Source organism: Salvelinus sp. IW2-2015, linkage group LG11, assembly GCF_002910315.2.
Source record: "Salvelinus sp. IW2-2015 linkage group LG11, ASM291031v2, whole genome shotgun sequence".
Classification (NCBI taxonomy): domain Eukaryota; kingdom Metazoa; phylum Chordata; class Actinopteri; order Salmoniformes; family Salmonidae; genus Salvelinus; species Salvelinus sp. IW2-2015.
Window position 1 is genome coordinate 16,989,838 of NC_036851.1, and position 14,203 is coordinate 17,004,040.

General features: G+C 41.3%; 2 protein-coding genes across 5 annotated transcripts in view; one reads left to right on the forward strand and one right to left on the reverse strand.

Moving 5' to 3' along the window:
- The window catches only part of LOC111969917 (6-phosphofructo-2-kinase/fructose-2,6-bisphosphatase 4), a 42,947-nt gene extending 40,509 nt beyond the window's left edge, over positions 1-2,438 (forward strand). For 3 of the 4 annotated variants that reach the window (XM_023996301.2, XM_070445568.1, XM_023996299.2), the window contains exons 13-14: positions 14-78; positions 641-1,141. In XM_023996301.2, the coding sequence (XP_023852069.1) occupies positions 14-78; positions 641-700 (125 nt within the window). In that variant the 3' untranslated portion in view covers positions 701-1,141. Of the gene's footprint in view, positions 1-13; positions 79-640; positions 1,142-2,006 lie in introns of those variants that run through there. The other variant, XM_023996300.2, reaches the window with a different exon arrangement.
- A 5,663-nt stretch (positions 2,439-8,101) lies between these two features.
- Positions 8,102-10,760, reverse strand: LOC111969918 (actin-related protein 2/3 complex subunit 4). Its single transcript, XM_023996303.3, has 6 exons — positions 10,648-10,760; positions 10,068-10,186; positions 9,876-9,987; positions 9,085-9,180; positions 8,817-8,987; positions 8,102-8,703 (listed from the first exon to the last, which is right to left on the reverse strand). The coding sequence occupies exons 1-6, from the start codon at positions 10,699-10,701 to the stop codon at positions 8,698-8,700; spliced, it is 558 nt and encodes a 185-aa protein (XP_023852071.1). The 5' UTR covers positions 10,702-10,760; the 3' UTR covers positions 8,102-8,697.
- Between the last annotated feature and the right edge of the window lie 3,443 nt (positions 10,761-14,203).

Below are 14,203 nucleotides of genomic sequence, written 5' to 3' on the forward strand. Positions count from 1 at the left end.
GCTCTGTCTTCAGGCTGTAAGGTGGAGTCAATCTACCTAAATGTGGATGCAGTGAACACTCACAGAGAACGACCAGAGGTTGGTATATCTACATACATGCATACATACACTAATTTGATGGATAAGTGCTATGCTTMACGGATAACTCAACTCAGTAACCTGTTGTTGAGGAGCATTTGAATGCAGCTGTAATGTTTTTCAACWGTCCCGGTTGCCATGGCTTCACAATCAGAAGAGCATTTAATAGTAGGGGTTAGAGTGTATTCTTTATTGTAGATATGTGTCCTGTTCACTGATATCAGTACTGAAGATGGTGATAGTGACTCATGTAGTGACCTTTGTCCATTGTTTTTTCACACCCTCTACCTGAATATACCTGTTAGAGGATTGTGGGATAGAACTTTATGATTCAATGTATGTCATCAGGTGAAATCTGCCATTGGGAATCATGCTCATGCCATTTCTTTATTGTATACGTAGAGAAGAATTTGGGGAGTGTAACTATGAGAATGAACTTGGGTAATTACATAATGTACTGTGCATCTTTATCACATCATGTCTTTCCCACCCATCCTCCCATTCTATCTTATTTTGTTCCCCTGATGTTTGACCGCAACCTTTTTGTTTCATTGCTGAACAGAACGTAGAGGTGTCACGGATGGCAGAGGAGGCTTTGCTAACAGTACCAGCTCACCAGTGAGATAGTGTCCCTCACTCGCTCTATCCCTCACACTCCTTCTTTCCACTCCTCCCGCTGGCCCTGCCTCCTTATTTCCTCCTTCAATCAGGCAGTTAGTAATTACTCCATACCCTCTACTTCCTCACTTCAAAAGCACTCTGATTGTTCTACTCAGATTGAGTTGAAGTATCCAATTAAAGTAATGATAATTAACTGGAATCCAGTTCATTTGAATATCCTTACTATAAGTAAGGGTCTGGTGTCCTTTTTTTGCCTGTTTATTGAAATTATATTTTTCTCTCCAAATTGACATGCTCTTAATGGTTTTGCAAATCAATGTTGTATTTCCAAACCAGAGCACATTTTCATTTCAAATGTTTATTTTAATTTTAGGATAATCTTTTTAATTTAGTCTCATGGAAGAGTAGGGATCCTAATAAAATACCTATTCAGGAAGCTCAGTATTTGGAATATTTGTCAGTCATTTGTCATGTGTGGCTGTTGATGTGATTCTATGTCTTAATTAGTTTAAAAGTTGAATGTGTGTCTGTCGATGTTCATTTCATTGCACAAATGTCTGCTTGTTGCACAAATGTCTATTTGATTTGAGGTAGTGTTTTGCACCTGGACTCTGAGTCTTAAATTCTTTTAGTACTAATTCTTTTTTGAATTCAGTTTAGTATATATTTTTTATTTCATCACTTAAGATTAAATGTTTATTTATAATCATGTATGAAGAAGGCCCAGAGGAAAACAACATATTTTTTTATAAAAATGTGAAGGTCTGCTCTATATGGAATATGASGTATGAGTAATTTCCACATCACTGTTTACTGACTGCTAATAAAATCTACTTGACCAGTCCTGCTGTATTTTATGTATCGATGCATCAAACCTCATGTTTTTGTTCTACAAATGTCTTGATAAACCTCTGTGCTACACAAATAAATAGCATTTGTTCCTCAACCTTATTCGTATGCAAAGGCTGGATTGGAAATAATTTCCTCTGAACGAACGCCTATTCATCACTCTGTACAAACGCCTGTTGGTAGAACATTGCTTGTCCGTCTGCCAGGGATGGTAACCATTACCATTGCAGTAACACTCTTCATCCACAAAGCATACTGCAAAACATGCCCCACCCCCCTCCACTAATTTACTTTTCCTAGATTAGGGATTTAGGGATGGGTAATTGACGGCCCCCCTTTTGTAGGTTAATTGGTAACCCCAGCACATCTCCCTTGTTTTGAAATACCATGGACAGATTTGATTAGTCAGCCTGGTGTCTTCTTCGAAGGGATGTAAAACTTGTATGTTCCTCTTTCAGAACGTCAACATTCATCGCACCACAGAAGATGCCTTGCAGACAGTCCCAGCTCACCTCTGAAATCAAAGCCAATCGGGTTGAAGTTGGGCCTCTTCTGTCTCCCAGATTTGTCACTACATGTGTCATTACTTGTGGCCCTAGTGGTACAGTCTGGACATGAGCTGTTCAACAACCCACTCAACCGATGCGTTTTTTGTGGGGTGATGTGTTTTCCACTCCTTCTGCCTCTGAGCACAACCTCATCTGATTTTGGTGTCTATGTTCAGAGCAATGTGACCTGGAGGATCCAGAGCCTTTTGGCATTCTCAATTTTGCCTGTACTCCTGTCTTTCATAGGTATAATTCTCAGTCTACAGCACATTCAGTCCAATTGTTAGAGGTCCGAATAGAAATGTGAATACAATTAACCTGCTTGCATTGTAGGGTTTGGGGGTATGCATTCACAGAATTACTCTATCACCTATTGCTGCTCCAATCTCATGGTTGGAAGAGCCATAAGTCCTTGGTACTAGTTTGGTTTGTGTGTTAAGGCTTTACGTACAGCTGACAGTCTTGTCTAGGAGAGAAAGGGACTGAAATGTATTTTTGTAAAGTATGAACCCCTCAGTATCTGTTTCCATTATCTTGTCCAGTAAAAAAAAAATTGGGCGACATTTAGAAAATTTGCTTAGAAAATAGATTAGACAATTGCCCGCTGCATACAGTGTGTTTCCATTGAACATTCTWGTGTCGATTTTAAAAACTGCAGGATGTAATAACGTCACACCAACAAAACAAAAAACTAGTATTGAATAGAAATAGTGGTTGAAGTGTTTCTATTACCCACTTAGGCAAATTATACACCCATGAATTGGAGACAGCCTGTATGCCCTCCCACCTATCGGTTTTATGTCTCAGGTAGCCCGCAAAAGTCAGCATTGATCGAATGCAAGAATTTACCTATATTTGCCATATTCTAATAATTATCATGTGCCAACATATCGCAAGAAATTTGCTTAAAAACTGCCAAATTTTCTATCAGCSTCATGGCATAATGTGAACAACAGCATGAGATGAGTTATAAAACAGTATTTTTTTGTGCCATGGCAAAAAGTGTAGAATTGCGGAGGGGGTGTTAGGGTTAGAAACTTGCACTCCTGTAGATCTGAAATAATTGGATGGTGAAACTTGATTTTCTGGATGCAAGGCATAGAAATTCAGCCGCCTTGAAAAGTAAGGATGAGGATCCTGCAAAGAAATATTTTTATAGTTGAAAAATGGATTTAGAATTAAATGTGGAGTGGAACTTCATAGTTGTGTTGACATCAAGTGCCCTGCGTACTTTTAAACTATTCGGTAATCATAATTTATCCCAAAAACACTTTCCACCATTTGTCGCAATATAACAAGTTGACAAAAGAAAAGTATACCCGTCTAACAGATTATTTATTTTTTGATCTTTCAAAAATGTCTCCATTATCTACCGTTTCCATTACACACGTCACAAATATTTTTTTTTAGATGTTGCTTTTGTCGAATAAACCTGGGTCAATGGAAACCTGCCTACTGTTACTCTTTAGAAAGTATTGATTGTGTGATTCACTTGTCTAATTTGAACCTCAGACGTGTCACTGTGTTGTCTTTTCATGTCAATGTGTTATGTAATCTACAGGTAACTTTCAAAATAATGTAAACACTTGAATAAATGAGGGATACAAAGTATATTGAAAGCAGGTGCTTCCACAGGTGTGGTTCCTGAGTTAATTAAGCAATTAACATCCCATCATGCTTAGGGTTATCAAATATGGTCTATTATATTGACAATATAGTCGATTGACCGCTTTAACAATGTTAATGCATGTCCTCGAAGATGGAAGACAGTCTGGTGAGAGGCGAGATCAGTTGGGAGACCATTCTAGCCAGTGTGAGGGCAGATTGCTTGTGAACACCAGCCCATAGAGCTCGATAAAGGACTAATCTTTATCTTTGCAATTAGAGCGTCTGTGACAGCATGGACAGCGCCTTCATTTTAAAGTATTCAATTTTCTTCTTCATTGGCTCATTGCTCCCAACTCTTAGGAATCCCCACCCAGTTGACTACTTTAAAATGGTGGAAGCCCTCAATGGGAAATATCCATGTTAAAACTGGTAATATCTATGATTAGTCCTATATCTATCACAGCAGGCACCATTACGATATGAAGTAGTTTTTTWAAAGTTGCCGAAATGCATTTGAAACAACCTAACCATTACAAAACATTTATCCGATCAAATAAGCCTTATGTAACAAATTAGCAATTACATTTTTTGTGGATCAAATTTAACACTCATTGAGCTACATAAAATATATATATATATATATTTCGTGGACAGATTTTGGGTAGAGTAAAACCTCTTGCCATTGCCATCTCAGTCACCAGATCTCAACCCAATTTAACACTTATGGGAAATTCTGTAGCGGCGCCTGAGACAGTATTTTCCACCAACACCATAAATAAAAAAACTAATGATGGGATTTCTTGTGGAAGAATGGTGTCACATCCCTCCAATAGAGGTAGACACTTGTAGTATCTATACCAAGGCGCATTGAAGCTATTCTGGCTCGTGGTGGCCCAACGCCCTATTAACTTAAGACACTTTATGTTGGTGTTTCCTTTATTTTGGCAGTTACCTGTATTTATCATATTATTATACATATACTAAATAAAAATATAAATGCAACATGCAACAATTTCAAAGATTTTACTGAGTACAGTTCATATAAGGAAATCAGTCAATTGTAATAAATTCATTAGACCCTATTCTATGGATTTCACAGGACTGGGCAGGGGCACAGCCCTGGGAGGGCATAGGCCCACCCACTTGGGAGCCAGGCCCAGCCAATTCCCCACAAAAGGGCTTTATTACAGAATAAATACTCAGTGACATCAGCTGTTCAGGTGGCTGGTCTCAGACAATCYCGCAGGTGAAGAAGCCGGATGTGGAGGTCCTGGGCTGGTGTGGTTAGGGTTGCAAAGGGTCYGAAACTTTCTGGTAAATTTCCAGCATTTCTCTGACATTTTTCCATGGGAAGTTAAGCCCAGGAATTTGGGGAATTATYCTTAAATTCATCAAGAAAGTTAGCTTTTAACAGTGAACCTTTTTTTATGGGATACACATAAGGCAATTCTAGGTCTTGTGGCATATTTTGGTTAAACTATCTCCAATTCAATGGAATTGCAACCCTCTGCATGCACAGTGCATTATTCCATCACATGTGCAGTTGCATCTCTTCCATCACATGTACAGCTGATTCTCAAGATCTTGCACACTAATGAGATGCTATTGAGCCCACACTACTACACTGTCTGAGCCAAGGACRACATGCTTTCTGGTAAGTTTTGATTACAATACTGGGTGGGGTGAATATATTTTATATGACATACGTGATTTTTTGTTAACTAGTAAATAGTAGCCTACAGCAAAGTGTGTAGGTGTGTACCTATTRTTTTCCTCATCTTTACAGGAAATGCCACGGGCACTATCTGATGTGTGGAGACATTTCACTAAAGCTAATGTAGAAGGAAAAGCTGTGTACATTTGCAAATACTGTGCCAAATCACATGTGAAAACTGCAACAAAGATGCAGAATCATCTGGCCAAATGCATAATGTTCCCTCAGCGGTCACAACAAGCAACCTCTGACGAAAGTCCCTCTACTTCTATTCGAGGTGAAAATTATGAATTAGATACCTTATCGATAGCAACAGCTCATGGTCCTCCTGGAATCAGAAGTTTTTTTGACTCAATGGAGGAACGTAGTCAGAGAAATGCTGATAAAAGTCTTGCTCGAGCTGTGTATGCAACTGGTTCCCTCTGATGCTCACAGGCAATGTGTATTTGAAGAGATTTCTGAATGTTCTTCACACAGCATACACCCTTCCAACCAGACATGCTTTATCTACTCATTTGATGGATGCAGAGTTCAACAGAGTTCAAGTGAAGGTCAAGCAAATCATAGAGAAAGCTGACTGTATTGCAATCATCTCTGATGGGTTGTTGAATGTTCGTGGGCAAGGAATAATTAACTACATKATCTCCACCCCTCAACCAGTATTCTACAAGAGCACAGACACAAGGGACAACAGACACACCGGTCTCTACATTACAGATGAGCTGAAGGCAGTGATCAATGACCTTGGACCACAGAAGGTATTTGCACTGGTGACAGACAACGCTGTGAACATGAAGGCTGCTTGGTCTAAAGTGGAGGAGTCCTACCCTCACATCACACCCATTGGCTGCGCTGCTCATGCATTGAATCTGCTCCTCAAGGACATCATGGCGCTGAAAACAATGGATACACTCTACAAGAGAGCCAAGGAAATAGTTAGGTATGTGAAGGGTCATCAAGTTATAGCAGCCATCTACCTCACCAAGCAAAGTGAGAAGAATAAGAGCACCACATTGAAGCTGCCCAGCAACACCCATTGGGGTGATGTTGTCATCATGTTTGACAGTCTCTTGGAGGGGAAAGAGTCTCTCCAAGAAATGGTCATATCACAGTCTGCCGATATGGACAGCCCCATCAAGAGGATCCTCCTGGATGATGTATTTTGGGAGAGAGTGGTAAGCAGCCTGAAAACAAAAGCTGTAGCCATTGCACGGATTGAGGGAGACAATGACATCCTGTCTGATGTTCAGACTCTGCTTGCAGATGTAAGAGAAGATATCTGTACTGCCCTGCCCATTTCACTGTTGCTCCAACTAAAATTGTTTATTTCCATTGGAAGGATTTAATAATTTGCAATTATGTCTACTTAAGGTAAAAGGTTTGTTTCTATCTCCATCTGATATAGTAAATATATCCAATGCAAAAAACATTACATTTAAATTGTATTATTAATTTGCATACATTTCCATTAATTCCCACTGAAAGTTTCCACCTCTGAATATTTCCCAAAATGTGCCACCCTAGGCGTGGTTACACATGGTTTGCGGTTGTGAGGCCGCTTGGACGTACTGTCAAATTCTCTAAAACAACATTGGAGGCAGCTTATGGTAGAGAAATTGACATTGATGCCGTKAGCATGCTAATTGCACGTTCCCTGAAAAAAACTTGAGACATCTGTGGCATTGTGTTACGTGACAAAACTGCACATTTTAGAGTGGCCTTTTATTGTGCCTAGCACAATGTGCACCTGTGTAATGATCATGCTGTTTAATCAGCTTGTTTATAAGCCACACCTGTCAGGTGGGTGGATTATCTTGGCAAAGGAGAAACGCTCACTAAACAATGATATAAACAAATTTGAGCACAAGATGAGAGAATTAAGCTTTTTGTGAGTATGGAACATTTCTGGGATCTTATTTCAGCTCATGAAACCAATACTTTACATGTTCCATTTATATTTTGTTCAGTATATTTCTATTGTTTGGCTACACAATCAGCAGGTGCAGATATGTGGACAAATCCAATTGTTGGTGCTTATYTAGGCTGCTATTGGATCCAAATGTTTGCTCATTGTTTTCAAAATGTCAAGAATCCTCCTCTTACAGCTTCAATAAAGATGTTGTGGTATTTTTATACAGATGCCTCAGATTCATAGAGGACATCTATTACAATTGACCTCACAGTTAACATATCTTTTTCTGGAAATGTGGATTTCTCAATSACATAATTGCATACAACTTACCAAKGATCACTAGTGTTGAYTGAATATGCTGGAACAAAGTGTTATGAAAATAAACTTAAGAAAATAATTGTCTATAATGCAATACATGTTTGCAGTTTTAGGCTTACGAAAGAAGGGAAATCACCTTCAACATAAATAATCCAACCACAGTCTGAGCTAGAGGCCCACTCGACCAGGAAGCATGCAAGATCTGACTCACTCATATTAGGGCCAGCAAACACATTCACTTCCCCTTTCTCACAACTGAAATAATAGAGACCTTTACTAACAGAAACAGCTGATCTTAGCAGAGACTAGAGTCTCAACCAACACAGCTAGTGCCATAGAAATAGAACTAGACAAAGTGCATATCAAATGGTATGCACACTCAACCTCATGACTGAGGATGTGGACAAAAAGGAGAGAATTTATGGGACACACACAAGCACCATTACTCAAAAGTACAAACAAGCCATCATGAGTTTTATTTGATTAGGTCATTCATTATTATAATTTCGTATCTTATGACAGCTTAATAAATCTGTGATGCGTCTTGTACTAAAATGTAAACATACATCTTGTTTTTCCTCTCTCCATGATGAGCGTACTGAACAGGTTAATATTTTGTAACAAAAAGGAGAATGAATTTTTTTTTTTTTTTAAATGAACAAACGAGTACATAAAGAATGTATAAAAACAATACAGGCTGTTTCAGTTGCAACACATTCTCATTGATATTCATGACGGGGACAACCTGGTTAATACTTTTAAGGACCCGCCTTGGTTTTGAGATTTGCTCTAAGAGGCAGAAAATGAAACATTTAATTATATACAGTCATCAATATTTATGAGTACAGTACATACTTGGGAGACGCAGTTGGGTGCCACACCCACACTGGAATGGTCACTTTTCTATAGTCTTCGCCACGGATTGGTTGTTCACTCACAGTACGCGTCGCCACTCTCTTCCTGCTATCGGGCCCTTGAGCCTGCCCTTTCACAGATCCATGGTCATGGCCAAGTCATGTGATCAGTGAGAGGGATGCGATGACACCGCCTCAGAACTGCAACAGAAGCCATTGACAAACATAATTGTTTCATTATTCCCATTGATTTGACCACATTTCTATAAATGCATTATAATCTAGAMTTTCTTCTAAAAACATAGCAGTCTTACATTCTTGAGGAACTCCTCCGCAACAATACGGGCACGGGCATTGACAGACAGCTTCATCTCGCTGATCTCCTTGTCAATCTCCTCCATGAAGGRGATGACYAAGTCCACTAGCTTGTGCTTGTACATCTGCTCTGTGTGGAAGTTGGTGATGAGGAAACTAATGTCATAGCCCTAGATGACAGGATGGAGGAAGAGAGAGGTCTTAGAACATCCGAAGCAATACTAACACCAACTGGATCGTATCCTGTTTTCTTGACTCCTCTCTCACCTCAACGGATTTCCTCCTGAGAATGAAGAAGTTCTCTGCTCTCATCATCATGAAGCGCATGAACTTGTGGCACAGGATCTTCTCAATCTCATCAGCCTGATGGAGCCAATAAGAGCACCAGTAAGCATTTCCCTTGAACACTTTTTTTATTTTATTTTTTATTTTTTAATTGGCAGACGAAGGCATTTAAAATCTACACTTAGTGTACAAAACATTCCTAATATTGAGTCCCCCTCAGAACAGCCTCAATTTGTTGGGGCATGGACTCTACAAGGTGTCGAAAGTGTTCCACAGGGATGCTGGCCCATGTTGACTCAATGTTTCCCACAGTTGTCTTGATTAACACAGGAAACTGTTGAGTGTGAAACACAGCAGTGTTGCAGTTCATGACAGAAACTGGTGCGCCTGGCACCTACTACCATACCCCGTTCAAGGGCATTTAAATCTTTAGTCTTGCCCATTCATCCTCTGAATGGCACAGATACACAATCCATGTCTCAATTGTCTTAAAGCTACAATAGGTTTATATATATATATATATATATATATATATGTCTCCTCCCCTTCATCTACACTGATTGAAGTGGATTTAACAAGTAACATCAATAAAGGATCACAGCTTTCACCTGGATTCACCTGGTCAGTCTGTCATAGAAAGAGCAGGTGCTCAGTTGTTTTGTTTTTTTAAACACTCAGTGTATGAGAGACTTTACTTACTTAAAACAAACACACAACATCAAGATAATGGAAGGGTGACATTGAAAGCAAAAAGGAGGGTCATAACCCCTGACCTGCTTCACAGCAATGCTGACTCGCACAGAGTTGATGGAGCCCTCGATTAGGACCTTCTCCTTGTCATTGCGGCTGATTACCACAGGCWGTAGTAAGAGCTCTTTACTACTCCTGTAATGACAAAAGACAATGTGTCACAAATAACACTAATGATATCATTATGAGAAGAGAGCACGAGAGAGCTCACTCACCTGACCTCCACCTCTGGCTTGTTGTGGCGTTCCACCACCTGAGAGGAGAAGTTCTCCAGGCAGAGGGCGGCCTGCAGTGTGGCACGCACAGCATTCAGGTATGGGCGTAGTGTCGCTGTCTYAGGGAGGGGTTGACGACATAAACTTTGAAACACTACTATTACAGATCAATGATCACAACAATCTTCCAGAAACCTTTTTCCACTCCCATTCTCAGGACACACAACTGAGGCTTTACCTTTACGTCTCAGACAGACTGCTGTCCAGACCTCTAGAGAGGAAGTACCATGTTACTACAAGCATATTTAGCCTCCTTGGTCATTTGCATAGTATTGAACAATCAATGAATGTTGTGGTGGTGTCAGCGCGTTCTAGATGTAATATAATCCAAGGGATCGGATCAGACAAGTATACAAGTCCAACTGGCTTGATAACAAGCTTTGATCCAGATTTTTTTTTAGAGCGCACCGTCCCGCCCACATTAATCTGTGCAACTATCAAGCCACCAGAATAAAGATGGTTTAACCTAGGATTTTGAAAACAGAGAATTGCATCGGTATTTATGATTAAAATCACTCACCATTTCTCTGTTGTTCTGGGTTTGAAGGCGGAAGTTATAGTGCCACGCCTGCATTCAACATCTCTTCCGCAAATGTTACACTTCTTATATCACAGCGAACAGGGCCAGAGAAGAAGAGGCAAAGCGAGAGGGTCGACTCCGCCCAAAATCTGTCTGCGCACATTAAGRAGACCAAGTGAGGAGTTTTTTTAAATTTTTTATAGGTGAGGCATATTTGATCGAATAGAACTTTCATAATGCTTAGGTTGTTACGAGTTTATTGATATGTTTTCTACAAAAGATCATTGGCTAGCTAGAATGTTCAAACCTGATCTGGCCTCTTCCCACCTTCCTAGCCAGCAGATCCGACCCGCATACTTACAGCTGCACTAGGATCAGACAGCATTTCTGTGTATATTAAGACAACGGAGCAGGCACGAGATATGCAGTGGTGGAAAAAGTACCCAATTGTTATACTTGAYTAAAAGTAAAGATACCTTCATAGAAAATGACTCAAGTAAAAGTGAAAGTCCCCCAGAAAAATACTACTTGAGTAAAAGTCTAAAAGTAGAATATCAAAAGTATCAAAAGTAAAAGTATAAATAATTTCAAATTGCTTATAATAATAACATCAGATGGCACAATTTTATATATTTGTATAACTTCCGCCTATTTTTTTTATTTAAAACTTTCCTGTCCTGCTAAGCATTGAAAATTTAACAAATACTTTTGGGTGTCAGGAAAAATGTATGGAGTAAAAAGTACATTATTTCTTTAGGAATGCAGTGAAGTAAAAGTAAAAGTAGTCAAAAATATAAATAGTAAAGTACAGATACCTAAAAAAACTACTTAAGTAGTACTTAAGTATTTTTATTTAAATACTTTACACCACTGGAGATATGGCTCGGAAAACATACTTCAAATCAAATTGTATTTATCACATGCGCAGAATTCAACAAGTGTAGACTTTACCGTGAAATGCTTACTTACGGGCCCTTTCGCAACCATTCAGAGTTAAAAAGTAAGAAAATAGTAACGCAATAGATAACAGTAAGGGATGGATTGAAATTTACAGAATGGTTACCAGGAAGAAAATGGGGCAATTTCAGTCAAGGGGAGGGTTTAGTATTTTTAAATCTAGTCTGGGGGGTCATGTAATTGATGACATTTCAATATTTCTTACTGTTTTATAATTAGTTGCTTATTAAGCTATGAAACGATGTGTACCCGATGCCACCCCTCATCTTTGATTCTCTGCTGGGCGTGCAATATCAAGTGCTGGGCAACAWAGGCTCACTACTGCGTGTTTCCCCCAGTCTCTACAGCAGTGGAGGGGGGGATTGAAAATGACTGGTGTGGGCTCAGAGAATCAAAGATGAGGGGTGGCATCGGGCACACATAATTTTATAGCCTAATAAGCAACTAATTCTAAAACAGGCTATTTAGAATGGTCTCAATCAAATGATCCATAGCCTATAGGCTAGAAAGCTCTTGACCTACTCCACAACAGCCCAGTCGATGTGGTTGGAGGTGTGCTTAGCCCTCCGTTTCCTGTAGTCCACGATCAGCTCCTTTGTCTTGCTGARGTTGAGGGAAGGGTTGTTCTCCTCCCTGTAGGCTGTCTCATCTTCGTCGGTGATCAGGCCTACCAACGTCGTGTCGTCAGCAAACTTAATGATGGGGTTGGAGTTGTGCGCTGCCACGCAGTCGAGTATAGGAGGGGACTAAGCACACCCCCCTGAGGGGACCCATGTTGGGGGTCAGCATGGCACATGTAGTGTTGCCTACACTCACCACCTGGGGGCGGCCCATCAGGAAATCCAGGACCAGTTGCAGGGGAGGTGTTTAATCCCAGGGTCRTTAGCTTAGTGATGAGCTTGGAGGGCACAATGGTGTTGAACGCTGAGCTGTAGTCAATGAACAGCATTCTCATGTAGGTGTTCCTTTTGTCCAGGTGGGAAAGGGCAGTGTGGAGTGCAATAGAGATAGTGTCATCTGTGGATCTGTTAGGGCGGTATTTGAACTGGAGTGGGCCCAGGGTGTCTGTGATGATGGTGTTGATGTGAGCCATGGACAGCCTTTCAAAGCATTTCATGACTACTGTCACGCCTACGCCTGCTCCCTCCCTCCGGTGCTCGACGTTGCCGGTTTACTACCCACCGATCCTGGCAACCCAGATCAACTCCAACACACCTGGAGTTGATCACCACCCTGATTACTCTCCCTTCATATAGCCCTCAGTAAGACTTAGTCTTCAGGAAGTAMTGGTTTTGGTTACGTTCAGTACGCTTCTCCTGTTTTGTATTTTATTGATGTTTATTATTATTAAACTCACCTTCTGCACCTGCTTTCTAACTCCCTGCGTATAACTTACAGCTGCAGATGTGTGTGCAACGGGGRGATAGTCTTTTAGACAGGTTACCCTGGAGTTCTTGGGCACAGGGACTATGGCGGTTTGCTTGAAAAAAGTAGGTATTACAGACTGAGTCACGGCGACGTTAAATAATGCGTACTGAACGTAACCAAAGGAGTGAAGACACTTGCCAGCTGGTCAGCGCATGCTTTGAGTACGCTTCCTGGCAATCCATCTGGCCTGCGACCTTGTGAATGTTAACCTGTTTTAAGGTCTTACTCCCATCGGCTACGGAGAGCGAGATCATACAGTCATCCGTAACAGCTGGTGCTCTCTTGCATGGTTCAGTGTTGCTTGCTTTGAAGCGAGCATAGAAGGTATTTAGCTCGTCTGATAGGCTCACGTCACTGGGAAGCTCACAGCTAAGTTCCCCTTTGTAATTCATAATAGTTTGTAAGCCCTGCCACATCCGATGCGTGTCAGAGCCGGCGTAGTAGGATTCGATCTTAGCCCTGTATTGACATTTTTCCTGTTTCATGGCTCATTGGAGGTCGTAGTGGGATTTACTATAAGCATCGCGATTAGTGTCCCGCTCCTAGAAAGCGGCAGCTCTAGTCTTTAGCTCAGTGTGGAAGTTGCCTGTAACCCATGGCTTCTGGTTGGATATGTATTGACCGTCACTGTGAGGATGATGTCGTCAATGTACTTATTCATTTAGCCGGTGACTGATGTGGTAAAGTCCTCAATGCCCCAGCAGCGGAGAGCAGGCGCAGCAATGGATCCCCCACAGAGGAGGGCTGTACCCATGCAGAGGAGAGCAGAGAGCAATGGCAACGGTTCCCCAACTGAGGCTGGCAAGTCCCCAGTGCAGGAACCAGAGGAGGGCCTAGGGGAAGCCCCGGAGCAGGAGGCAGTAGATCCAGAGTCAAGGCCAGATCAGGAGGCAGTGTTGGTGAGTCCAGGGCAGATGGTGGACCAGCTCTGACCCCAGGTGCAGAAATAGGTAGTGCCCCTGGGACAGGACACTGGGGGGCAAGGTCTGGGTGGTCACCCCAGATTAAGTATGGTGTATCCCCCACAGTCACGTCGGGGGTTGAGTCCTGTGCATGCTAGTCAGGGTCATCCTGGATACCCCGAACAGGACCCAGGGCTGTTGCTGTGTCCCGTGATGGGCCCATGTCAAGGCTAAACCGGTGAGGGGGGGATCGAAAATGACATCTGGTG